At 44.8% G+C, this 27,974-nt stretch overlaps 1 protein-coding gene across 4 annotated transcripts in view; it reads right to left on the bottom strand.

The window, feature by feature from the left end:
• The window catches only part of LTO1 (LTO1 maturation factor of ABCE1), a 202,814-nt gene that overhangs the window by 128,922 nt on the left and 45,918 nt on the right, over nt 1-27,974 (bottom strand). For 2 of the 4 annotated variants that reach the window (XM_085643574.1, XM_085643573.1), the window contains one exon: nt 7,991-8,617. The exons of the other annotated variants lie outside the window; for them this stretch is intronic. In XM_085643574.1, the coding sequence (XP_085499700.1) occupies nt 8,602-8,617 (16 nt within the window). In that variant the 3' untranslated portion in view covers nt 7,991-8,601. Of the gene's footprint in view, nt 1-7,990; nt 8,618-27,974 lie in introns of those variants that run through there. 4 annotated transcript variants of the gene reach the window in all.

The following is a 27,974-nucleotide window of genomic DNA, read 5'->3' as shown; positions in this document are numbered from 1 at the left end:
ACTCGCAGCAGACGGGGCGACGCCCCTTCGCCATAACAGAGGAGATGCCGCTGCTTTCCTTTTACTTTTTCCATTCATACTAGTGTCAGTTTTTACACCATCCCCAGCACTGATAGGTGCCAAACATCCACTTTGCTTATTTGTCATATTTTATTATTTTACGTTTGCTCATGTATTAGATTTGAATGCCTGCCTCTCCTGTCAGACCTGTCTCTCAGATGACGGGTGTGCGTAGTTGGGTGTGTGGAGAGTAGTCTCTCCAGTGAGACCTCGGTCTTAGATGATGGCTGTGTATAGAAGGGTGTCTGGGAGGGACTGGCCTCTACTTTCACAACTCTCTCAGATGACAGGCGTGCGTAGTAGTGCACTGGGAGAGACTGCCCTCTCCTGTCAGACCTCTATCTCTCTCTCAGGTGACGGATGTGTGGGGTAGGGTGTGGAGAGAGAAATAGCCTCTTCTTTCGCACCCCTCTCTCAAATGGCAGGTGTGCGTGGTGGGGTGCATGGAGAGAGACTGCCTCTCCACTGAGACCTCTCTTTCAGATGACAGGTGTGCGTAGTAGGGTGTATGGAGAGAGACTGCCTCTCCGCTGAGACCTCTCTTTCAGATGACAGGTGTGCGTGGTGGGGTGCATGGAGAGAGACTGCCTCTCCGCTGAGACCTCTCTTTCAGATGACTGGTGTGCATAGTAGTGTGCGGGAGGAAATATCCTCTCCTTTCAGATCTCTCTCTCTCGCAGATGATGGGTGTAGATAGAAGTGTGTGGGGAGGGACTGGCCTCTCCTTTAACACTTTCCTCTCAGATAACAGTTGAGCATAGTAGGTTGTGTTGAGAGTGGCTGTACTCCCTGCTGACACCTCGCGCTGAGATAATGGGTGTGTGTATTAGTAAGTGCTAACACCCCTCTTCTGATAATAGGTGTGTATAGGATGGTGTGGGAAGAGACTGTACTCTACTCACAACTCTTACCAAGCTGACAGGAGTTATCAGTAGACTCTGATAAACACTATCTCTAGTAATACTTCTTCCTACAGTAGCAAGAGTGTATACTATGGTGTATGCAAAGATCACCTTCTTCTTTCTACTTTTCATGAGTCCGTGAGAGTCTTGCGAGATCGTAACATTCAAAAATTATAATAAATAACATTGTAATCATCTCAGTACTTATCTGCTACACACTTCTCATACAATAAGGACCGCAATATGCATTCCTACTAATGAGTGAATTAAGAACTCATTACATAGGGGGGTGTGGTTTGACGCTGAGTGAGATGGCGGCTGGCTAACGCTGCTCCGAGCGAAGATCCGAGGACTTCTTCGATAACGGGCAGTGGCAGCGCTCTGTTACTCACCACTGCTCACGGACTGTATATATGAGCAGTTCAGGATTCCTACGGTGCCCTTTTCAGCTGCAGTAAGCAGGAAACCACGCTCCATTTCGTCCAGCATGTGTGGCGCGTCTCCGTGACTGGAGTTGAAGCCTCCATTTTGCGTGACTGAGGCATTAGGCGGGCTAACAGCTCTGCTATGGCTCCTTTCTTAAAAGTCGTGTTGTCATTTTAGATCATTCCTTTCAGGGAATTACCTCTTCATTTTTACTACCAATGATCCTAAAAATGTTTTTTTCCCTTTTCTTGAAGCGGCCAAAATAATTTTTTTATCATTGATTTATGCTTCATATGCTTTGCATAAGACCTTTTCTGGAACTATTCTGCAAGTCTCACCATTAATATAACTACGTGAAACAGATATTTTTTTCTGCAACTTTAATAATATTCATCACTCTTCAATACTGTTTTAGAAGACAGCAACAATTTACTTTATTCAAATCTGCGCCTCTTATTATGACATAGTTACACACTTCGCTCTCTCTGTGGCATTATTATTGAAATTTGCCCATATTTACATCGTTTTTATTGTGACCTATATGTCTATGGGGAGAATTAAATCCGGTAGAGGCGCAACATCCACTTCTATTCCAGCTTGACGTCCTAAACCGTCTGCAATTCATACTTCAAAACCTTTTTCAGTACTTCAGGACGACATGAGGAATCAGACCAAGTCGCATCTTCCCATTACATACCTGCTACTACTACTTCACCCTCATTTGCTACTTCTCCACATTCTTCCTCACCAAATGGGAAAAATGTCCCTAAAACACCTTCATCTTCTGCTTTATCATCCACCAAGAGAATTAAAAAGGATCCTTCTTCACCATCTATATCTCCACGGCCAGTCTCCTTAGAACTGCTTCTAGATGAGATTCGATAACTTAAACCTTATATGGAGGAGACAAACATTTGTCTACAAGGCCAAGAGGATAAGGATAAGATGAATTCAATGGAACATCAGATGGAATCGTTACAGATTTCCTCTCAACAAATTCATCCCAAGAAAACTGAAATCTTACAACTGCAGAAACAAGTAGAAAACCTTGAAAACCGAAGAAGCAATAATCTACGCATTTACGGTTTGGCTGAAGGATTGGAAGGATCCGATCCCATCTCTTTTTTTCAATCCTTTTTACCTCAGATTCTCGAATTTCCAGAATATCCAACATTAAATATCCAAAGGGCACACTGTCTTGGTCGCCTCCCTCAAAATGGTTTTACCCATTGTAACCCGAGAGGTGCAATATTGTACTTTCTGAAATACACTGGTCTGTTGAAAGTTCTGCAAGCAGTCAAAACCAAACGACGCATATCATGGTAGGGTTCCCAGTTGTTCTTTTTGTAAGATTATGCGAAAGTCACCACAGCAGATAAACTGAAAAGTTTCTTAGCCATGCGTCCATCTTAACGTAATTTGAATGCCAGATTTGGTCTCCTTCATCCGTGCCTCTTCAAAGTGACTTATAAAAACAGAACAACAACGTACGAAGATCCAGCTTTGCTTCAGCACTTCCTTGATAGTTGTCGAGAAGATTCCATGGACTTTGCTGGATCATCTTATGCTTGATTATTTTTTTCTTTTTTCTCCCTTACTATTTTATAATGTTTTAAGGGTTTCATGTTATGTTTGGTATTGACTAGTTACTTACCTTTCCTTTTGTTCTCTCCCATTAGGTGCCATTCCCCTGATCTACCCATTATTGTGTAGTACGTTATTTGAATTGATACCTTCCTCGTGGTCTTTTTGGGGGTTTCGTGGCTGGTCGTCCGTCTTCCTTTTGTAGCTTCAACACCCTCCATCAATGTTTTAGTCTTTGGTATGTTTTAATGTCTTTTTTGTCTCTTCATCTTTTTCTTTTGTCCCCTCTTTTCCTCCTTTCTTTCTCCCTTTACCTCTTCTTTTTATCTTTTCTATTTTAATATTCCTCTTTTAACATTCTATTTCCTTCCTTTTGGAGAACCTGTTATTCACTTTTTCTAATGTTGCAAATTCTGTGTTTAAAATATTCTAACATTATTGTAATATTGTACAATTTTTATTTCCACAATATATAGTTGATTAATGACGTTACATGTTATTTCCTGGAATATTAAAGGTGTGGGTACGCCTATTAAAAGGCAAAGGGTCCTTTGCCATTTATCTGGTCTAAAATCAGATATTGTATTTCTGCAAGAATCCTACTTAATTGCTTCAGCAGTTCTTAACCTCAAACGACAATGGGTGGGAAATAATTTTTCTTCTCCAGGTACTAGTAAAAGAAATGGGACTGTAATTCTTTGCCATAAAATACTCAATATCACATTTCTTTCCCAGGACACAGATGATGAAGGCTGATGGTTAATTGTCCACCTTAAAGTAGATGGTATACCTATTACTTTGTTTAATGTACATGCCCCTACTAAGCTGGATAATAACTTATGGCCTCATATTTCTACCCTTCTGATGTCTATATCTACACCGTATCTTATTTTTGGTGGGGACTGTAATTTAATTATTGATCCTTATATTGATCGTACATCAAGAACTCCTTTTGTTCCCTCTTCAATTCATCAATACTTCACAAACCTTATTCCCCATAGATCCCTTGTTGATTCTTGGAGATTTTGCCATCCATAACTCCGTGAATACACCTTTTTCTCCCCCACTCATCTCTCACAATCACTTATAGATTATTTATTTGTTTCTAAAGCATTAACGGAATCTATAATACAAGCGGATATTGATTTCGGACCACGCTCATGTAATTTTAGACTTGGAACTACTCCTGATTAATACCAATAGTAGAAGATGGCTCTTTAATACTTCCTTGTTAGCAGATGAAACTTTTGTCCTTCCCTTTTGAAGACTTCATTTCGGATTTCTTCTCTCGCAATATATCTTCCGTCTCATCCTTCTCTGCTGTTTGGAATACTTTTAAAGCTTCAGCTAGGGACTTTATAATTTCTTATGTTGGCAAAAAGACACATCAAAATTCTGACGACTATCAAATTGCTAGAAGCACTTTACACTACAACTAACTCTGTATCAGACTTAAATATTCTAATTAAGGAAAAATTTAAATATAATAAGTTATCTATGGAAAATGCTTCCGCCTAGCTTCTTCGAGGCAGTGTTCGTTACTATGGTGGCCAAAATAAAGCAGGCAAACTCCTCGCTTCATTTCTTAAAATTAAAAAAAGACCACACTAATATTGAATATGTATTAAACTCCACCTCTTGCCCTGTAAAAATTTGGAAATTTGGGATGAATTCAAAAAATATTATTCCTCCCTTTATACACCTGAACACGTCCCAGATTCTATTGCCATACAAAATTATCTTGCATCAATACAAAAACAATTTCCTTCAGACATTGATTTTTCACCACTAGAACAAGACATCACTATAAAGGATATTACCCAAGCACGAAAACTTCTCTAAATCTCTACTTCCCTTTCCTCTTTCTTTATTCTCATACTTCATTTCTTCCAACGCCTCCAGTGGTACTTTTCAAGACGCTCTTATTTGCCTAATTCCTAAAGAGGGAAGAGACCCCCACTTATGTAAAAACTATAGACCAATATCACTAGTTAATTCAGATTATAAATTATTTGCCAAAATTCTTGCTCTTCGTCTTGAACCACGTCTTGAACCTCTTCTACAATCCAATATCTGTAAAGAACAATCTGGCTTTATTAAGGGTCGAAATATCTCAGAAAATACTAGGACTTTCATCAATATATTACACAAATCTAACAAATACCCTCATTCGCTTGCAGCTATTTCTCTAGATGCAGAAAAAGCCTTTGACCATGGGTTGGTCGTTTATTTTCCATACATTATCTTGGTTTGGCTTTTGACCAAAATGTATTTATTATATTTCTGTACTATATAGCTCCCCCAAGCCTCTATTTTTGCCAATGGTTCCCTTTCTAGTTCCTTCACGCTGTAGAGAAGTGTCCATCAAGGAGGTCTTCTTTCTCCACTTCGCTTTATCCTTGCGTTTGAACCCTTTCTTGCAAAAATAAAACAAAACTCCAACATATACGGCTTCCAACATGACAAACTTCATGTTAAAATGAGTGTCTATGCAGATGATATTCCGTTATATCTTTCTAAGCCAGAACAATCTATTCCAGCTTTCTCTGCAGAAGTCAATGCATTCTCTTTAATTTCTGGTTATAAATTGAATCATGATAAATGTGAGGTTCTCCCGCTTAATATTTTATGTTTTAAACAAGATGATTTTCTCTCTACTAATTTCTCATGGAATTCCCAAAAAATTAAATATCTGGGTCTTTGGTTTGCCCCTTCTATCAAGCAAACACTTTCCCTAAACATGACTTACGTTCTATCTACATTGTCTACATCTATCTCTAAATGGCATCATTTATATTTGTCATGGGGGGACAGGCTAGATACTATTAAAATGATGATTGCTCCTATCATTTTCTATATGATTTCGGCTATTCCTCTTAACTTCCCTGCATACTAAAAAAATTAAATCCATTTGAATCGGTCTTTTTATGGAATAAGAAAAATATCACATTTATCTCTAGTTATGCTTAAATGTCCTAAATCACAGGGTGGAGTTAATGTCCCTGACTTTCATCTCTACCACAAAGCTTTTCTTCTAAAAAACTTTCTAAATCCTTAAATCCTTCTACATCCAACTCCTTCCCACTATGGAAAGATCTCGAACTTTTTTTTAACCCCTTTCTCTCTCAATGAATCTCTTTCTTTCACTCATAAGACACATTTCTTATCTTCACCTATACATAACTCCATTCCTTTTTAATTTCACTCCTTTCCAGTAAAGACCAATTTCTTAATTCTTCTATTTGGCACAACCGTTTTCTTAAAATTAAAAACAAACCCATCTTTTGGAAGACATGGCGCGACAAAGGTCTACTTTGGATCTATCAGCTTTACTCTAATGATTCTTTCCTTACTTTTTCTGAAGCAGAAACACTTTATAACATACCTAAATCGTTTTCTACTAAATTTAAACTATTGATCCAAAATACATCTTCCTCTCTTTCATTGTTATCTTCTACTTCACCTTTTTTAATATTCCAATGTAATATTTTACCCATGTTGAGTGAGCAACCTAGCGCCTCTTCAATTTTACACCTCCTGAGATCAGAACTAAAACTAATACAGAACTTCAATGGGAACGTGATTTCCTCAGTTCATGGTCTACTACCCTTTGGGATAAACTATGGTTAAAACTCCGTAATACTTCAAGATCAGCCAGCACAACTCAAACACTTTTCTTTATATATAACGGACTTTTGTTCACTCCAATGTCCCTACATAAATTCAACTCTACTCTTTACTCAAATTGCTGGTCCTGTAATACTTCTCATGCTGATTTATACCACATGGTCGTTTCTTGTACTCCCACACACCAATATGTATTAAAGGTTTGGTCTCAAATTAATGCTATTTTCCAAACTCATTACCCCTTTTCCCCTAAAGAAATTTTTCTAGGCATATTATTTGATCATTGGCAATCTACTTCCTTTAACATAAGTGTTGTGGATCTATTACTCGCTATTGCCTTGCAACAAATAACAAAAAACTGCAAACAATTCTTACAGCTTTCCGTTCAGGTTTGGTGGGATAGTGTTTGCTGTAACCATCGACTTGATCGTGCATGTGTCTCTCCTACATCCTTATTACTAAAAAGAGAACACAAATGGTCTCCGGTGATTATCTTTTTGGATACATCAGCACAAAAATGTACCTATCACCCATCACTGGAAGAAGTCTCCAAACCGCCATGATTGGTTCCTATTGCTGTTACTCATTTATTTGATTATGTATTTAATTACACAACTTCCGTACTTTCTTTGTTGTGAATATTTCTTTTACAGATATTATTTCTTAAAATAATGTTATTTCTTATAGTATATATTAAGTTGTCCTGTGTTCACAATGTATATTAAATATTGTTATTATTGCATTTCCTCTTTTTCTTTTTCCCTCCTTTTTTGTAGTTATTGTAACCCATTTTTCTAAATGCAATCATTCGGATTTTTATTCGGTATCCCTTTTCTAAAATGTGAGGTTAACTTACTTATTGTTACTCCATATTTCAATATTAAATTTCAATGTTTGTACTTGGTTGCATTTCTTCCAAAATAAAATTCATTGTTTAAAACTAAAGAACTCATCACATCGGTAACATCACTGCAATATTTGCAAAGAAATTATTGATGAAAAAGCTGTGCATGACGCGGCATGAGTTATACTTTTGTAAGGGTCGATGTTACAGATTCTTGAAATAACTATAGCTGGTGAATTGTTTTTCTTTTTTTAGTTTAAAACGTTACATTGTTACTGAACATTTCACCTAATTATAAGGTGACCTTAACCTTTGCTTTTTTTCAGTGAAAGCATCTCTCTCTCGCTCTCCCTCCCTCTCCCCCTCCCCCTCCCTCCCTCCCTCCCTACATTTGGACAGAACAGAATTTCATAAAGTTGAATTCCATCATGATCAAAAACAGGATGGTGTAAGAATCAGTTGCAGAACAGCTAAAGAGCCTATAGCTCCCGTCCTAGCTGCACCGGTACTGGGTGAGATTATGGAAACCGTATATATAACAAACAAGTTATTATATAAAAAAATACATTTTATTAGTTAATTCCAAATGTACAAACCACACAGTGAGAAATATAAAAAAAAAAAACCTTAGCATAATAAAAACATACTTCAGAAACAGCTTCAATCGCATGCTATGTTTGCTGGATACCTTTCAGGAAAACATGTTGAAAGCAGGGTAAGGCACAGACTAATTCCCGATTAGTTCCATGAAGAATTCATTCCAAATATCACTTGGAAAGGATCTCTTAACGTGGTTATGGCCTCTTAGGTAATTTCCTGCTGCTTCCACATCGCTACAAGGAGTGCTGCTGGTGGTTTCTTTTAGACAGTTCATAAATACAGGGAAGCTACATCTCAAAGAAAGTCTTCCGACCTGCACGTTTCAACACCAGGTGTCTCCTACTTGCTGCTTCTTCTTGGGGTGTCCACAGTGGCTTGGATTAACGACAAAACACTGCAGCAGGCCCGCTTAAGATGAGATCGGAATGTCAAGCACCTTGTCAATGTTTCTTTCTGAGTTCATCATCCTTGTCCTTGCATCAAAACTAATTTACAGCAATTTCCCTCAAAATGAAAGTCCAGAGCCTTCCTTTGCCAGCATGATGTCCGGCTGAATATTTAGCAATGAGCACAGCTGTAAAAAGACATATAAAAAGAGGAAAGATCTGTAATTTATGAGATTTTCTTTTTTTTTAAAATTACATGCAGCTATCAGCTAGAGACACCCGACTCTGTAATCAGTTGAACATTAATTAAAACATTGGAATGTTAGGAGCTCAGTTGAAAACAATGGAGTGCTACTGGCTTCTAATGGCCGGTATGAGAAAGCAATTCCCCTTGTTTTCCAGCCATATATGTATATACCAGTGTTGGACTTGGCCCTTTGTTAGGGTCATCCCAGAACTTTTTGCCTTCCCACTGGTATTTGAGCTGACCTGGTGTTGGTGGTTTTAGGATTCGGGGCACTTTATCACTGCTGTCCATGTTAAAGTGCATGTACTCTCTATGGTAAACTTGGTAAGATTGGTCTACACCTGTTTGGCGTATTTAATTTACATATCAGTCCCTTGTAAAGTGGTATCTAATATGCCCAGGGCGAGTAAATTAAATGCTATTGGTGGGCTTGCAGCGCTGCTTGCGCCACCCAGCAAAGTAGCCTTTCAAACCTGTCTCAGGCCTCTGCCATTGCAGGGCCTGTGCGCACAGTTTTACTGCCGCTGTGAAGTGGCACATAAAGTGGTTGCCACCCCAGTAACTCCTCTTTTACTACATATCAGTCACCACTAAGTTAGGCCCTAGCTAGCCCTATGAGCAGGGTGCAGTGTAGGTAATAGGTAAGGCATGCCTTAACTGTGTGGCATGCCTTGGTAGTGACAAACAGCCTATTTGGTTTCGCACTACTGTGAGTATGTCCTCTCATAGGAATGCATTGGGGATTCCCTGGTACGTGTTTCAGTGGTAATTCCTGATAGGAGAGGGGTAGTGTGATCATGTTTGGTATGTTTGGAATAGTGGTGATAAATGCTGCATAATGGTGTTCACAAATTTATTATGACGATTTTAGAAATGCCACTTTTAGAAGTGGGTATTTCTGTGTGCTATGTGTATTTGTGCCTGCTTGTTGTGTATTGGATATCTGGCTCTGGATGACAGGGGCTGGGAAGGTGCAGTGGCTCCAGAGGGCATGGGTGAGTCAGCGCTCGGCTGAATGAGCCTGATCTGCAATTGGAGTAGTCGAAGGAGTAGCACCTGGACCTGAATAGGACTCTGCCTGCCTTCCACAATGCTGGCTCCGCCCCCTGTGGTGTGCCTGGGCCAGAGCCTACACTAACAATGGGAACTGTTGTGCACTTGATAAGTGCCCCCCTGAATTGGTTTGGACTAGGTCCAAGGCCCTGTGCAAGGGCAGAACAAAGACTTGAGACACAAATATTGGGGCTGTGACCCCATGTTTCGGGCTTACTGAACTGGTGTTTGCTGGAGGACTGCTGGGTGCCAGCAGGAACCGCCATGAAGGACTTCCCCTCTGATGGAGGGCACTGGGAGCTGGCCTGCCTGGGCCCAGCCCTTTGCCAATTTTTTGAGAGGGGTGCTGTGTGTCCCTGGTGGTGTCTCGCTGTGGGAGACACTGAGCGTGAAGAGCCTCCCCTGCTGATAAGGCAAGCGCAGGGTGAGCACTCTACTTGTCCTTGTACCTGGGACCCACAGGACGTGGTGAATCGCTCTGGACGCTGGTGGGACGCTCCACTTTTGAATATTGCTCACGGTTCTTTCCTGACTGACCGCAGCCCGGCGCTCGATTTACGGGAGACTGAAAGCCGTGCATTCTGACATCGCGTTTGACGGCCCGATAAGTAATAGGGGATTGGGACATTCCTGCCAGTGAGTAGCCAGGCAGTCATCGGTGCTGTCAGAGTTGACGTTTGCCGAGGACTCGCTGAATGGGAATGCAGGGGGAGGAGGCGCGCGGAGGGGAGGGGGCCGGAGCTCGAGCTGCACCGTCCTTTCAGCGCGAGGGGTCATGCTTGGCTAATGCGTGCAGAAACTGCTGCATACCGCGAGCATAAATCACCCGCGCGCATTTGTTCTCCAGCACGGACTCTTAGAAGCCGGCTGCATGGCTGAATCTTTTTGTTTGCGCGATGCTCTGAGTGACTGGGAAATACAGAGATACTGAAACTGTACTTTTGTGGGGGAAACTGCGAAAACTGTTGTCAAGAATTAAAGGCAGTCCTATAGTGACGGAGCTGGTCGCACGAGTCATTAAGTCAATTCTGACTCCGCACGCATTTTCCCCCTCCTGAGGCGGAAGCCGGGAGGTCTCTTGCCTTTCCTCTTTGTTTTTAACTGGTTTTAAATTTTGCATCTTGCATTTTGCACTTCGTTCCACCTGAGCTTAAAAGGTGTGATTATTGTGCTGTGACCCCCCAGCGCTTAGGAGCGCTTCAGTCCCCTTCTCACCCCCTCCCCTCTTACACCGGACCTGCTCTCGGCTGAGTGTTGACGCCGAGGGCAGGGCACCGGTTTTTGGCGGCCATCTTGGGTCGGGTTGGGCTTCCTGACGCGATTTGCAGCGTCATAAAAACGGGCAGGGATGACTCCGCGCAGCGGACGCGATCAGCGGGCGCGCCGGATCTGCGCCAGAGTCGTGCCAGAGTCGTGCCAGAGTCGTGCCCGTCCGCGACACGGCAGCGGACGGCGCGGCGGCAGGCTCTGGCCATAGGCTTACTTACTCTGCAGCGGATCTACTCTCATTTAACCTTAATACCGCTACCTGTCGGTATGTCTTTCCTGGCCGATTCAAAGGTAAATGCTGCTGTCCAGGTTGTGGATGGTATCCCAACATATACCGGGCTTCTGAGGGTTCCCGTCCACTCCCTCCTAAACAGTTTAAGTGCTTATTGCTTAACAGCCGTTCATTACATAGGCACGCTTTGGACCTCTTTGAGCTACTTACCTCTGAGAATCCACTCTGTCTCTTGCTCACAGAAACATGGCTCTGCGAGTCGTCTAATCCTGACATCGCGGCAGCCTTTCCGCCAGATTATATTGTTTACAGACAGGATAGGACAGTGGGTAAAGGTGGTGGTGTTGCACTTGCAGTTCTAAGATCTTTTGCCTGCACAATTATTCCATCTCTGCCTATTTCTGGCTGCGAATCCCTCGCCTTTTCCATTGCACTCTCCCCGCATCAATCTTTTTCTGGGCTTCTTGTCTACAGACGTCCGGGTCTGCGGGGTTCCTTCTTCGATGACCTTCAATCTGCTATCACTGCTCTTTGCTTGAAGGTGGAAAACTGCATAATGTTAGGGGACTTTAACATCCATATGGACGTTGAGTTGGACAGTGAAGCGGTCAAAATCAAGGACATCACTGTTCCTCTTGATCTAACTCCTTACATCTCAAGTGCGACTCATGATAAGGGTCACACGCTTGACCAAGTGTTCTCCACCTTTCCCCTTATTATGTCCCATCCCACCCCTGTTCTCTGGTCTGACCATTCTTTGATTAGTTTTTTAATTCAGGGCAGAAGTAAAACATCTTATATTAACTTAGACCACTTTAGGCACCCCAGAAGACCTTTGCATAAAATTACCCCTGAGAATCTTGCTCAAGCGCTTCACGAATATCCCTGTATCCTATCCGGCCATCTGGAGAGGGACCTTGAAACTTTCCAGGAATGGTTAGTTGAAAGGCTTGATGATCTTGCTCCTCTTTCTACCCCCTCTTCATCTGTCAAGCGCAGTTTGGCTCCTTGGTGCTCTAAGTCACTTGCTCTGGCACGGCGTAACTGTAAGTTAGCCGAAAGACTCTGGCGGAAGCAATATGACCAAGAAGCTAAGTCTGCCTATAAACTATCTATTAAATCTTACCACTCTGACATTCTTGAGGCCAAAAAGAACTATTTTGCAAATAGAATTGAGTCTGCGTCAAATTCCAGTAAAGAAATTTTTACCATTGTCAAAGAGTTTATCTCTCCCAAATCTAGCATAGTCCAGCATAAGTTCTCCGAATCTTGGGTAAAGGAGCTGGCCATCTTCTTTAATACGAAAATCAAATTGATTCAAGAATCTTTTCCACCAGCTGCCCCAAATGCATCATTGCATGACTCCAATCTGACGACTTTACCTCCTGATTCCTGCCCCATTCTATCGGAGTTTCCTCCTTTATTGGAATCTAATTCTCTGGATCTTTTACTCAGGATTAAATCTGGCTCTCCGCTTGACCCGTGTCCGGCGAGCTTTTTAGCCAGGACTGCCAAGATTCTGAATTCCTTAATTTCTCCTGTTTTGAACCTATCTTTGTCCTGCGGCATTGTTCCGCCAGCCTGGAAGAAGGCAATGGTCGTTCCCCTTCTAAAAAAACCAGGCCTTGACCCAGAGATACATGCTAACTATAGGCCCATTTCTCTCCTGCCCAGTTTGGCTAAGATCGTCGAGAAGCACGTCCACTCTGTGCTTTCTTCCTTCCTTGAAGACCATGGGTTACTCCACTCCACCCAATCTGGCTTCCGCTCCAATTTGAGCACTGAGACCGCTCTTTTGGAAGTTAATGAAGCCATTAAGGAAGTTCTCGACACAGGTGGAAGAGCAATGCTGGTGATGTTGGATCTGTCGGCGGCCTTCGACACCGTCCCGCATGAGGCCCTCTTGAGAAGACTTCACGAGATCGGTCTCAGAGGGACGGTGTTGAGCTGGCTGAGATCTTACCTAGCGGGTCGTCGACAAGTGGTCTGGGCACCCCCGTACTCCGCCGAGGTGCCGCCTATGGATGTCGGAGTCCCACAAGGGTTGGTGCTGAGCCCGACCCTTTTTAACATCTTCATGACTCCATTGGCGGTACTGGCGGAGTCGATGGGTGCCCAGATCGTATCATACGCTGACGACACCCAGCTCCTCTTCACCTGCAAGAAGGGCATGGAGTTCGACGGGGAGAGCATCCGTGGTTGCCTTGGGGCTGTCTTCAACTGGTTTCAGCGGAGCAGCCTCAAGTGCAACCCTGATAAATCCGAGGTGCTCTTCTTCGGCTGTCAGGCAAAACCGCCCTGGCAGGAATGGTGGCCGGTTTGCATGTCCCCCCCTTCCTCTTCCTCTTTGGTCGCTAAAAACCTTGGGGTCAAAATCGATAACACCCTGGCTTTGAAAACACAGTTCACAGGTCTCACGGGTACCCGTTTTGGTCTGCTAAAAATGATGCGTAAATTCCTTCCTTTGCTCCCTTTAGCCCACAGGAAGCTGACAGTACAAGCTCTGATTTGTTCCAGGCTTGATTATTCAAATGTCCTCTACCTGGGTTTGCCGGATTATCTCTTGCACAAACTCCAGGTTGTACATAATTCTGCGGCAAGAGCCATCTTCGGCCTACCCCGGCAAGCCAGATCATCTGAGTTGCTTTCCTCCCTTCACTGGCTTCCGATCAAGAAGCGAATCACATTCAAAGCTCTTACACTGGCCCATAAGGCACTCCATTTGGTGGGGGCCTCCTACATTCAGAAACGGCTTTCTTTCTACAAACCCACCAGATCTCTCCGGTCGGAAAGTCTTGGCCTGGCAATGGTGCCTCCCATTAGGAAAGTCAGAATAGGTGGACGTTCCATTAAATATCTCGCCCCCAAACTATGGAACTCCCTTCCTGTTGATCTCCGCCGCATTCCCAACCTGTTTGCCTTTAGAAAGGCCTTGAAAACCTGGCTTTTTAATCAGTAATTCTGTTATGTTTCTGTTGTCTTTTCTCCTTTTCTCAGTAATGGGTCAGAAAGCGCCGGGACACTCCTTGGAGTAGCCGTGCGCTATATAAGTCACCCATTAACATAACATAACATAACAGAGCATGTGGAGCTCTTTGTGGTTTTCTTTGCGCTCACAAGCACTGTGCCCTGCAAGAAGGGAAGGCAGACACAGAGGGGGAAGCCAGGCGGCTGCTGCCTGATTGTGGGCGGGGCCCCCCTGCAAGGAGGAAATCCAGCATTGCGACCTCCCTTTAGCTGAGGGGGAGGGGGCACCAAAGGATCCCAGCGGAAGTGTGATTGGCACTCTCCCCTTTGTGAGGCTTAAAGTTGTTGGCTCCATTCCACAACTTCCCGCCTCCCCCTGCCTGGAAGAAGGAGAGGCGGGCCACCCGCAGCAGAAAGTCTCTTAGGTTAGTGGTACCTGGGAGGGCCTCCTGCGAAGGTGGGGGGGGAGGGGAAGTCACCCGACGTTGGGCCCGTGTCTGCGTGTCGAGGTCCCGTTGCGGACCTGTAGGGGGCATAGTTTTTACTGCATCTGCAGCTAGGGGGCTAGTCGGAAGCCTCGGGTCTGCAGAAGGGACCAGCAGTTAGGGGAGCCCTGACTTTTGGGAAAGGGGCATTGCAGGGAATCCCAGGCCGGGACGCAGAGGATAAGGCCAGACTGCCTGATGTTCGGCCCTATGTTTTGGTTGGGCGTAAGACAAATAAGTTATGTGTGCACCTTATGCGATTACGGTGCACTAATGATGGGGTTTACGCCTAATGCTTCTTACTGGGGTGCACTGATGATTAGGATGTATGCCTAATGTGTTTATGCTAAGTGCATTATTGCCAGTAGTTAATGGTTGTCTTCACTAACTGAATTATGATGGTTATGACAGTGGCCTGATCGGCCTGTAATGTATATAATCCCTGTAAAGTCATACCAAGTGCTAGGAGGCACAGTGTATTTATGTGATCACGTTCTAATGGGTTTTATGGATAATACAAAGGCTATTTTTACATAAGCTTATGTGGAGTTTCTTTTGTGTTGTGACTAGTGTGCCGCTGCTGTGAGTGTGTTGCGCAAACGCTGTACACATTGCCTCTGGGATAAGCCTGACTGCTCGTGCCAAGCTACCAAGCGGGTGAGTAGGGATTATCTTCAACGTCTAACCCCCTTGCCATGACTAGAGAGGTGGTTTCTGCCTAGCTTAGGCACACGCCCTAGCCAACCAGAAATCCCATTTCTAACAACCAGTAATACCAGAACCGAAGGGAATGTGTTAACAGCCAGGATAAATTATCCCTGCCTGCTATGTGTGTTACCACAGGACTCTAGTAAAAAAATCCAATTTATTGACAACTCTTTCTAGAGGCTTTATCAATCCAAAATGTGCTACTGCACATCAAGTGTAGCTGAAAGCATATTGTTTAATGTTCACTGATGGTGTTGAAGATAATGTAGATATTCAAGTAAATTATTGGAGCAGTAAGTCAGACGCAAAATTAAATAAGATGTTTTTCCAACATTAGATTAATTTTGGCACCAAGCTATTACTCTCTGCTGATCTTAAAATGCAACATTATACTACGATTTACCGATTTTATTAACAGATATTCTCCCATTTCCAACAAGACATCTCCCATTTTGTACTTGGGGGTGAGAGGGGATGAGTTGTGCCCCCCTTTCACCAATCCCAATTCAAGCAGTCAGGTATCCATCAGGCTGTAATGGAAGCGCCTCCACCGCAGCTCAAATTAAAGAGGGATTTTGTTTCTTTAGTGGGAGGATGAGACACTCAGACACTGGTCACTAGCGGGGTAGCGCGGAGGAGGCTAACATCTTGTTCTCTGCACTAAACCGGTTAAATATAAATACAAATATTTACTTAAAAAAATAGCCCTGGAAAATGTTGTCTGAGGTCAGCTGCCAGGGAAAAAAACAAACGTGTGCCATTAAATTACGTTTTAAGTGTGTTAGAGGTGCAGGAAGATACTATGAAGCAGATTTTTTTTTTTATAAAACATGTAGGAAAGCCAAAAACAGCTCGAACAAATAACATAAATGCGACCTACACAATGTGAAAATATCCCTCAGTTCAAAAAAGTCTGTAATACGCATATCGTCTTTAAGAACAGTCTGACTCATATAAACAGTATTAATACATTGGTTTTCCTCCCAAGTCTCCATTATCCCTCCTCCTCGTCTTCATAGTTCCTAAGTTGGTCACACCATTCATGTGACCGTCTGTCGAGATGTTAATTTCCAAGCCACTTCAGCATGATAGAATCCAATTTCTTGATTCAATATTTTCCTCTAGAACAATGTTCGTCATACCTTCTATTTATGTAGTATGTTACGTCCTGGCTTTAACTGTTTTACAGAATTACGGGCCTAAAGCACTAAGCTGGGAGTCACTAGTCAATTGGTGTTTTTGGTACACCAACTGCTTTATGACACCCACCTTCTTTTTGTACTGTGACCAATGTTCTAATAGCAAAATACCAATTCCCAAGGGGTTGCAACAACTCCTGCCTCATTAATATATATATGAGGCAGGAGTCTCTTTGAGACTCCATCCAAATATCTGTGAATGCAGGACCAGAGGGCATGGGAAGAACAACAGACCTCAATTCCTGAAGAACAAGTTACAAACCTATGGTAACAGATTATCTGGTAGAGACTATTATCTAGACAAAATTTCCCCAGGCATCAGACTGGATCCAGAAGATATTTTGTGAGCAGTACCCCTGTACGCTCGTAAGTTGCGTAGAACGGCTCTGCATCCATTGTCAGCATCATCTGCGTCGGAAGCGATGTCACCGTACCAGTATAGGCGCCACCCAGGCACGCTGACATCAGTTCATTTCCATGACTTTCCACACCAGAAGCGTGGACCCATGAAGAACACGGACTACTGGTGTGTCAAAAATAAGGCCCTAAAATGAGTCATCCCGGTCCCTTAAAATCTGTTTGCAGAGCAGAGAGGATTGGTGGGTCGGTAAGGAATCTGCGGCTAGATATAGTCTCTAACCAGATAAGGCATCACCGAAGGTAAGTAACTAGTTTATCTGATAGAGACTTCTAGCCACAGATTCCTTACCTTTTGAATAGATACCCAAGCAATACCATCCCCGGAGGACGGTCTACAACCTAATTTCAAACAATAAATCCTGCACGAACGAACGGACAAAATGCCCAATCCCTGCGGACCTGACTGTCCACACAGTAATGTTTAGTGAACATTTTCATGGAAGCCCACTTTGCTGCCTGGCAGATATACAGGACCAGAACTCCAGGTGCTGACGCAGTGGTGGGCGCTTTAGCTCAGGTGGAATGAGCCCACAAACCTTCAGGAGGCTGCTTCTTGGCCAGTGTGGAGCAGATTTTGATGCAGAGCACAACCCATCTGGAGATGGTCCGCTTCTGCACTGTCTGACCATTTTTTGTACGAACATACCCCCGAACAGTTGTTTGTTCACCCAGAACTCATGTACGGTCAAGGTAGAACGACAACGCTCTTTTTGGGTCCACGCGGTGGAGTCACTCCTTTTCCCCAGAAGGATGTGGAGAAGCATAAAAGGTAGGCAAGGTAACAGATTGGCATACATGAAAAAGGATGACCACTTTTGGTAGAAAGGAGGCCGTTGTGCAAAGCAAATCTTTGTCAGGATAGACTGAAAGGTAAGGCGGCTCAGATGATAAGGCCTGCAGCTCACTTACGCTGCAGTCAGATGTAACTGCCACAATGAAGGCTGGTTTTAAGGTGAGAAGCCTGAGGTGACAATTGTGTAGAGGATCGAAAGAAGCACACATCAAAAAACATCAAAACCAAATTAAGGACTCACTGAGCCATAATGAATGGTAAAGAAAGAAAGAGATGAGTAAGACCCTTGAGTAACCTATGTGTAATAGGTGACTTGAACAAAGAGTTGATTAGGCAACCACAAGGAGGCAGATATGGCAGATAGATATCCCTCAATAGTGCCCAGAGCAGAGCCCCAATGGGCAAGAGAAAGAATGAAAAGCAGAACATCTGAAAGAGGGGAAGAAAGGGGATCAACTGATTTTTCTGCACACCAGGCTGCAATTTGTTTCCAACTACAGGCATACACTGTCTTTGTGGAGGGATGTCTCGCTGCTTAGATGACATTACAGACTTCAGGAGGAAGGTCAAAAGCTATCAACTGTTGCAGCTCTAACTTCACGCACGAAGTCGGAGAAGAAACAGGTTCGGGTGGAGAACCCTCTCTTGCTGCTGAGACAGAAGATCTTCCTGAAGGGGAAGCATGATTGGATGATCGATGGATATGCTCAGTAGCTCAGAATACCAGACTCTCTGTGCCCAGTCAAGAGCCACAAGGAGGATTTGAGCCATGTCATTCTTGATTTTCTTGAGAACTCTGGGTAGGAGTGGCATGGGAGGAGAGATGTACAGGAGGCCTAATCTCCACTCAAGATGAAAAGCCTCTCTGAGCAAGTGCCAGCCTGTAAACTCCGTGTTACAGCAAATAAATGATGGGCAGAATGCTGACAATGCAAACATTCTTCCCCAGTCAAAAGATCTGGGCTAAATCCATCGTTCTTTTGCCCACTACGCCACCCCAGTTTGGACCCAGCCATATGCAAATCAGTCTCGACCCTGTGCCCCATGGGAACAGTCCAGACCAAACTGCCAGGCCAGGTCCTCCCTGGACCGGAAACAAGCATCCTGGGACCGGTTTCAAGGTATGTCACCCTTCTTCAGCCAGGCTAGCTTGAAACCAGTGGCACAATAAGCAAGGGACACACCTCTGGGCATACCCATCCCACTTAGGGCAAAAGTGTTACAGCAAACAAATGATGGACGGAATGCTGACAATACAAATGTTCTCCCCCAGTCAAAAGATCTGGGTTAAATCCATCGTTCGTTTGCTCACTACGCCACCCCAGTTTGGACCCAGCCATATGCAAACGAATGATGGATTTAACCCAGATCTCTGGACTGGGAGTGAATGTTTTGATTTGTTCTGCATTCCATCCATCAATTGTGTGTCTTTAGCTTGGAAACTCCAGCGCACAAAACTGCTGACATGGAGCATTCACGGAGGAGGCGAACATATCTAACCAAGGATCACCCCACTGCTTAAAGAGACCATGCTCCACCTCTGGTTGGAGACGCCATTTGGGATCCGCTAGGCATCTACGGCGGAGTACGTCTGCTCTGGCGTTCAGAGAACCCACCAGGTGTTGAACCAGCAGGGATATGCCCTGATATTCCAGCCATGTCCAGAGACGCAGGGCCTCTTGGCAAAAGGTCCATGACCCCATCCGCCCCGTTTGTTGCAGTACCAGATGGAGGTGGTGCTGTCTCAACACCGGTAGTAGCCTTCCCCTAATGGCAGGCAGAAAGGCTTTCAATTTCAGTCGGATCCGGCGGAGCTCCTGCAGGTTGATGTGAAGTTCAGATTCCGCCAGAGACCAGAGTGCTCTGATCACTTCTCCCAGATGGATGCCCGATTCCAGGAGTGACGCATCTGTCACTACTGTGAGATCTGGTTGTGGAAGAGAGAGTGGTCTGCCTCTGACATAATAGTGGTTCGTTATCCACCACTGCAAATTGTTCGCAGTTCCCTCTGAGGTCAGGACCTAGTTGGAGAGATTCCCCTGATGCTGCGCCCACTGGAACTTCATGTCCCACTGCAGAGCCCGCATAAGCCATCTGGCATGTGCAAGATCTCTTTTCCATAACACTGTACAACGATTGGCACAAACTCGGCTCCCCCTGTAAGTCACTAGTAAGTGGTAACCCGGTACCTAGGGCATGGATACTGAAGAGCGTCATCTGGATCTGCAGCACTGGCTGTGCCCCTACAGGGCCCCCTCACCAAGGCTATGCACTCTGCCATTGCAGGATGCGTGTCTTGGTGCAGAAAAAGCCGAAGAGTAGACATGGCACACAGCCCTGTGTGCCATGCCACCCATACACTGCATGTGATATAGGTAATTCACTCCTATGGCAGGCCTTTAGCCCTAAGGCAGGGTGCACTATATCCTATGAGTGGGAATATCCGCATTAACAGTTATGCCCCTACAATGACCAGTATATTCTGTGGTGTTGCAAGTGAACAGGAAAGCCATAAAGATTACATGGGCTGGATACTTGTCAACACGTGTTTCCTAGCTCCATGATGGCTTCACTGATGTCTAAGATGTTGATGCCAGTGTTTGATTTATTAATAAATTCACACAAGATACAGATTTAGGGGGTCCCTTGAAATGTAACCAAACACTATTGGGTCTCTGGCTGTTTTTCACCAGCCTGCCACCACCAGCCCTGTTTCTATTCTCATAGGGTGAAAGCCAGCGCTCTCCGAGGATAAAAACAATACCTGCTCTGGGCGGAGTGCTTCACACCTCCTCCAGGACAGGATGGCTTTCCCAGGCATGAAGCTTCAAAGACAATGTCACCTTTGAAATCCTACCCAGGAACCCCCAGATAGTGGGGGAGGCCAAGCACCCTCTCCACTTTTGGCAGGAAAAAGGCAGGTATATTAGTTAGATGAGGAGGAGAGACCACCCTCCCCCAGCCTGCACCACCCCCTAGTGCATGGCAGGTGAGGTGAACCCCTCTCATTAAATTCCACCACCTTGACATGGTGAAAAAACCTCTAATAAGGGCTAACGTTGTGCCTCTTCACACAGGAAGAGGTCACTAAAGGGTGTAAACACACTAAAGGTTGATAGCCCATTGGCAATTACCTGCCTCTCCTTGTAATGCCCCTAAATTTAGTATTTAAGTGACTCCCCAAGACCTGAACCTAGGATGGTTCAGACGAAAGAAGAAGACCAGGACAAAGAAGACCCGCTTCACGAGAACTGAAGCCCTGCTGCAGAAGAAAAATGCTGCAAACCTTGTTAGCTGCAAGGACTAGTCAATAGCTGCTTGCTGGGTCGTTCTGAACCTGCAAGGACTCAAAGAACCCCAGAGCACCTACAACTTTTGAGACAACGATCCCGTGAAGTCCAGTTTGTTGACTTGCTACTACCTGATGACCTTGACGCAGCACTGATGCAAGAAGAGGTACAACAGCTCTGGAGGGTCGGTTCTGCCTCTCCACCAAGTTTGGAGGCACCAGGAGCAACGGCGTACCAATACCAAAGAATCGACTAACCAGCTCTGCTCCCATGGTCCCCAGGCCCTTACGACGTCCTTCCTCTAAGGAGACGTTCTGAACTTCTCCTACTGAAACTTTGGACCTGGGCTCGACATCAACCTAAGACGAGAAGGTGAACTTCGTGAAAGCATTGCCTGACTTTATTCATTTTTCCTCTTTTTCCCCACTGATTCCTATGGTGTGCAATTGAGCACAAGTGATATATTTTCTGAACTTTGAAAAATCGCAACTCTGAAAGTACTTACCTTTGAGCTGTGTTCTTGGTCTTAAATTTCTTTTATTAAAAAATTACTTTCTATTTACAAATTGATCTCGGATTTATTCTCGAGTGTGTGTCTCATTTATTGCCTCGGAGTTGAAAAAAACGCTTAGCACTACCCTCTGATAAGGTTAACTGCTCGCCCACACTACCACAAAGAGAGCATTAGAATTATTTGCTTTTACATCTGTGTGCCTTTTAGAGATACTATGGACTCTACACAGTCTACATCTTTTTAGTACACTATATAGGGTGCCAGCTTCCTACAGTGGTGAACAGACAGAACCATAAACCGCACATTGAGCCGGTGGGAGGCGGATGGGAATGTGAAAGTTAGCATCCTACAATTCCAACGCTACCATCCAGTCTCATGAATCCAGGGCAGACAAGACCCGAGCTAACGTAAGCATTTTGAATTTTTGAGGAAGAGACAGAGTTCAGAGACATAGGATAGGATAAAGGCCCTTGTCTATTTTGGCAACCAGAAAGTAGCAGGAATAACAACCACAGTTTACTTCTGGCAGAAGAACCCTCTCTAAAGGCTCTCTTGACCAAGAGAGTCGAGACCTCCTTGTGGAGAAAGGACAGATGATCCTCCGTCAGCCGGTCATGAGATGGTGACATGGCCGGAGAGGTAGGTTTGAAGGGGAGGGAGTAGCCACCTGGTACAATCTGCAAAATCCACCTGTCTGATGTTATGGACTGCCAGTAGGGCAGACGATGGGAAATGATGCCACTGATACCATGGGGATAAAGGGGCAGACTAGGAGGGTTTGGAGGCTGTTGCAGTAGAGGAAGTGGCGGACCGGTGGCCACCGGACCCACAAGGTTTGCGGGTACTGCAGCTTCGGCCACGCCGAGACTGGTGTTGTTGGGTGCCACAGTGGCTGGGTGGGAATTATCATAGCTGGGAAACTCTTCCGTAACCACAAAAGGAAAAAAAGGCAGATTGAGTTGGACGTGTGGCAGCGGAGAGGTCTAAGGACCTGGTCATTGCACAAGAATCCTTAAAGCGCTTGAGCGCCGAATCTGCCTTGTCTCCGAAGAGATGGGTGCCATCAAAGGCCCGGCGTGTCGCATAGAGGCCACGGTCATGGAAACTGTTCTACACAGTAAGTCGGTTGTGTCAAATCCGCATTGAATAGTGAACTTTGCTGCATCCCTCTCATCGGTGACAGCTTAGGAGAGTACAGCCCGGGCCACCTCCGGGACCTGTGGCAGTACTTGCAAACCGTATCCCACAAAGTGTGGTAATAACGACTCAAAAGGCATGCGGTGTTCACGAACAACAATGCCGGGCTGGGGGAAGAAAACATCTTCTCCCCAAATGAGTCCAGCCTCTTGGATCGGTAGGGAAAGTTCCTTGGGTGGTGGAGGCTTGGACCACCAAACTCTCAGGGGGAGTAAGGGTTTCGATGTGGAGACTCCCGGCGGCAGCGCCTCTGTTAAAAGATTAGTCTTGACTGCCACCTTGGGTAGCTGAAGGTCAAGAACCTCAGCAGCACCTTGCACCACCATTGCTTAAGAGGCTCCCTTATCTGTAGCCACAGTAGGGTGAGAAAGCAGACTAGACGTATCCAGGCTGCTGGCCTCACCCAAGTCCTCACACCAGTTCACACACTGTTTTTGCTCATCTGGCTGGTATTCTACAGACTCAATTGACCTCCTCCCAGTCTTCCCCAAGGCCTAGCCGATTAAAAAAAGGCCCAGGCTCCGTTCTAGGAGGCAAGGCTCCTTATAGCGTCTCAGTCGGTATCGGGCAACATTCCTCTGCATCGGGGATGGTGCTAGCGGCGGACGTCAGGACCGGTGAAGGTTGAGATGGCATCAGCGGCGTTAGTTCTGATCCAGGAATGGATCCCTGAGGCCTCACCGGGGCCGGAGCTGCCGGCGCGCAGCCAGATGGGGCCCCTTCCGACCCAGCGTGGCACGAAGACGCGCCGACTGGGTCGGGTTGCCGAAATATGAGGCCCATGGCCTAATAGAACTCTTTCAGTTGGGTGAGGCTCACTCTGACCTATGGAAATTCGGGGAGGCGCAGAGTTGGCGCAGGTCCTAGGGAACAAGGCCTAAAACGCCAAGGCATCCCTCGTCTCACCAGCTGACTGCTGTTCATTTGGGGCCTCCTACCTTTGCGTCTTGAGGACTTTGAATGGGACGAGGAGGACTTTAGACTCCGCTAACGACCCCAGGACCTTCCCCTGGACCGAAAACTCAACTATTGTGAAGTCGCATGCCAGGTCGCAAGCAGCTTACAGGGACCTCTCCCTTAAAGCCTTCGGAGCCATGGCCTGGCAATCGGAGCACGACTTGGTGTCTCGGTCGTACTCCAGACACCTAAGACAAACGAGGTACGGTGTGTCACAGACATCTGTCTAAGACGGACTCCGCAGGGCTTAAAACCTGACTTGCAGGAAGACAACTTCGACACATCAGGAGGAGAATCTCAAAAATAGTCAACAAAACATCAAAAAAAGCCTGTCAAAAAACGACAAAGAGGTAGTTATTTTCTGGATCAGCACTAGCTGGCACGAAAAGAAAAGAAACAGTGTCAGCGAGACTGTGTAGTGCCTATATAGGTACTGCGATGTCACTTCCTACGTAGACAACACCAATGATGGACGCGGAGCCGATTGATGTCAACTACTGGCGCGCAGGTACTACTGAAGGAAAATCTTCTAATGCCTGGGGAAATTCAAAAGGTAAGAAATCTGCAGCTAGAAGTCTCTATCAGATTTTACATTCACTGAATGCGAACATTAATTTTAAACAGACCCTGTTCCTTAAACCTGCTGGGGCTGATCTCAAATATAAAGGTTGCAAATCAGTAAATCACATTGGGGTGAGCATGTAGTGTAAACAGGATATGTCCAAATTATGACGTTGGTACAAGATAAATGGTTTGTGACTGAAAATGCAGTAGAAAAGTGTTGTTAAATTCCATTGCAATTTGGTAGGAGTGGAGGCTCTTTCATGCACTCTTCTCCTAGTGGATTGCAATCAGTTGCAAACAGCATTTGGTTAATCAGAAAGTGATATTAAACTAACAATGTGCCTTTGCACATTGCGACTTCCCTTTTTATAATCATAAAGCATGTGATTTTTTGAATCCCAAGCTATGTGACTGCAAAAAAGCCTTAGTTCGCCGAGCCCTAGATTAGGATATTTTCAAAAAGAAAATGTTACCTACCAGTAGACATCTGTTCTTGGCATGTAGAGCTGTAGAGTCAAATGCTGTGCATAGATTGCCATCTTGTGTTGGGTCAGGATGTTTACAGTTTGTTTTCTTTCGAAGAAGTCTTTCCAGTCATGGGACCGGTGACTCCTCCTTTCGGTGATAGGGCGCATGGGCATCGACTCCATTGTTAGATTTTTTGCCCTCATAGGGTGCGAATGGAGTTAGTAGTGTATAAAGAGATGAGCATGCGTATGTATGTAATAAGTATTGAAAACATTTTTTTTCATCTGCAACAGGTATAGGTACTCGGGGAGGCGGGTGGGCACATGTAACTCTACATGCCAAGAACAGATGTCTACTGGTAAGTAACATCTTCAGTTCAAGGAATGCGAGCTGTAGATCACATTCTGTGCGTAGACTATACAGCAGTTGCTCCCAAAACGGTGGTTAACCTGTAGCTGTTGCAGTTGTCTGAAATAATGTTTTGAGTACGGCTTGGCTTGGCTTTCATTAGCCTGTTGTCTGGCTAACACATCTATACAGTAGTGTTTAGTAAATGTGTGTAGAGTAGACCATGTTGCAGCTTTACAGATATCTGCAATGGGAATGTTGCCTAAAAAAGCCATAGTAGCCCCCTATTTGCGTGTGGAATGAGCTCTAGGGGGTGTAGGTAAAGTTCCTTTTGCTTTAGCATAACAAATTTGGATACATCCATCTTGCAATGCCAGACTTTGAAATTGCATTGCCTTTATGTGGTGGTGCAAAAGTAACAAATAGTTGCTTGGTGTTACGAAATGGTTTTGTCCTATCAATATAGTAAAGTAATGCTCTTTTAACGTCTGTGTGAAGAGCTCTTTCTGCCACTAAATCTGGAATACGGGCAATGCTACAGAATGGTTCAAATGAAAGGCAGAAACTACTTTAGATAGAAATTTTGGGTTGGCTCTAAGAACCACTTTGTCATTGTGCAAGAGAAAAAAAAAATGTTTTTATTGAAATGCCTGTAGCTCACCAGCTCTCCTCAGTGATGTAATGGCTACCAGGAAAGCAACTTTCTATGTGACAAATTGCAGTTCACATTTGTGCAAAGGTTCAAATGGTGGACCGATTAACCTGGTAAGGACAATATTTAGATTCCACGTTGGTGCTGGCGAGATACTTGGTGGAATCACTCTTTTTAGTCCTTCCATGAATGCTATAATCACGGGGACTCTGAAAGAGAAAGATGCTGTCCGTCTGCAGATATGCAGCAATAGCAGCTAGATGTAACCGTATAGATGTGTATGCTAAATTTCAGCGTTGTAAATGGAGTAACATATGATGTTTTGTACTGAAGCATCAAGTGGGTTAATGTGGTTGTTTTTGTAGTATATTACAAATCGCTTCCATTTGTCTGCATAGCAAGCCCTAGAGGTAGGTCTTCTAGCTTCTTTAATGATGTTCATACAGTCTGGTGGGAGGTTTAGATAACCAAACTTTGTTTTGAAGAGCTAGACCGCAAAATTGAGCTCCTTCGGATTTGGATGCCGTATGTCTCCATGGTACTGAATGAGGAGACTGGGCGTGAGGAGTAGCTTTTGACGTGGTACTACCGACAGTTCTAGCAGGGTTGTGAACCATGGCTGCCAAGCCCAAGTAGGAGCAAGCAGTAACAGAGTCAGGGGTGCTTGCCTGAACCTCCGAACCACTAACGAAAGGAGTGGGAGAGGCGGAAAAGCGCAAGTAAACCTCCCCGACCAGTTCATCCATAGGGCATTGCCTATGAATTGTGGATACCTGGCAGCTAAGCTTGGACATTTTGCGTTGAGGTGAGTCGCAAACATATCTATTTCCGGAAACCCCCATATTTGGAAGAACAGAAGTAGAACTTGAGGATGAAGTTCCCACTCGTGGATCTGTTGCTTTAGTCTGCTGAGCAGGTCTGCTATTTGATCGCTTTCTCCTGTTAGGTGTTCTGACATGAGATAGATCTTTTGAGGAATGGCCCACCTCCAAATAGTCTGTGCAATACGTGACAGAGAGTGTGTCCAACCCTGTTTTTGTAAATCGTACATTGCTGTCATGCTGTCTGTACGAATCAAGACAGCTTTCCTCCTGAGGTGGGTCTGAAAAGCTTTCTGTGCTAGGAAAATTGAAAGCAATTCTAGGTGATTAATATGCAGCTGCTTCTGTTAGCGACTCAACAGTCCTTGAACGGTTAGAGTCTGGAGATGTGCTCCCCAACCTGTTAGCGATGCGTCTGCTGTTAGGATCGTCTGTGGAATCAGGTCAATAAATGTCCGCCTCTTGGACAAGTTCTGTGGATTCCACCATTGCAGAGAGTGATGGGTGCGGCCAGCCACCAACACAAGATCTTTCGGTTGACTCTGTGACTGATTCCATTGACAAGCTAAACATTCTAGAAGGGGTCACATCTGGAGTCTTGCAAATGGGACTATTGTGATGGATGACGCCATAATTTCCTATCAATTGCATGAACACTCTTGCAGGAAGCGCTTGGTTGGCTTGGAATTGGGAGACTAGGTCTTGAATATTGTGTATTCTGGTCGCAGTTGGAAATGCTAGAGCTTTTTGAGCATCTACATTTGCCGCCAAGAATGACTGCGACGTGGAAGGCTGCAGATGTAATTTCGCCAGATTGACTGTGAAGCCCAGACTGTTTAACAGTTGTAGCGTAGTCTGTGTGTGCAGGAGACACCTTTGGTGGGAGTTGGCTTTGATGAGCCAGTCGTCCAGATACGGGAAGACATGCATTTTTTGTCTCCCGAGATGAGCTGCTACTACTGCCAGACATTTGGTAAAAACTCTGGGAGCAGTGGCGACTCCGAAAGGTAGCACCTTGAACTGGTAGTGATGACCTGCTACCACAAACCTCAGATATTTGCGATGACCGGGATGGATGGGGATGTGGAAGTATGCGTCCTTTAATGCCAGAGTGGACATGTTATAGCTGCGAAGTACTTGTTGGAGAGGGACCATATGGAAGTGGTCGGAATGAATATAGAGGTTTAAGTCTCCGAGGTCCAAAATAGGCCTGTGTGATCCGTCCTTCTTGGGAGTAAAGGGAATAGATGCCTGTCCCTTGATATTTTAATGGGACTGGCTCTATTCTCCATAAGAGATAGAACCTCTTGTTTTACCAGGTGAAGGTGTTCTGGATACAGTTTGTGTGCTCTTGGTGGAAT

Source organism: Triturus cristatus, chromosome 3_1, assembly GCF_964204655.1.
Source record: "Triturus cristatus chromosome 3_1, aTriCri1.1, whole genome shotgun sequence".
Lineage (NCBI taxonomy): Eukaryota > Metazoa > Chordata > Amphibia > Caudata > Salamandridae > Triturus > Triturus cristatus.
The sequence above is the reverse complement of the archived record's forward strand: the minus strand, read 5'-3'. Positions and strand labels throughout refer to the sequence as shown.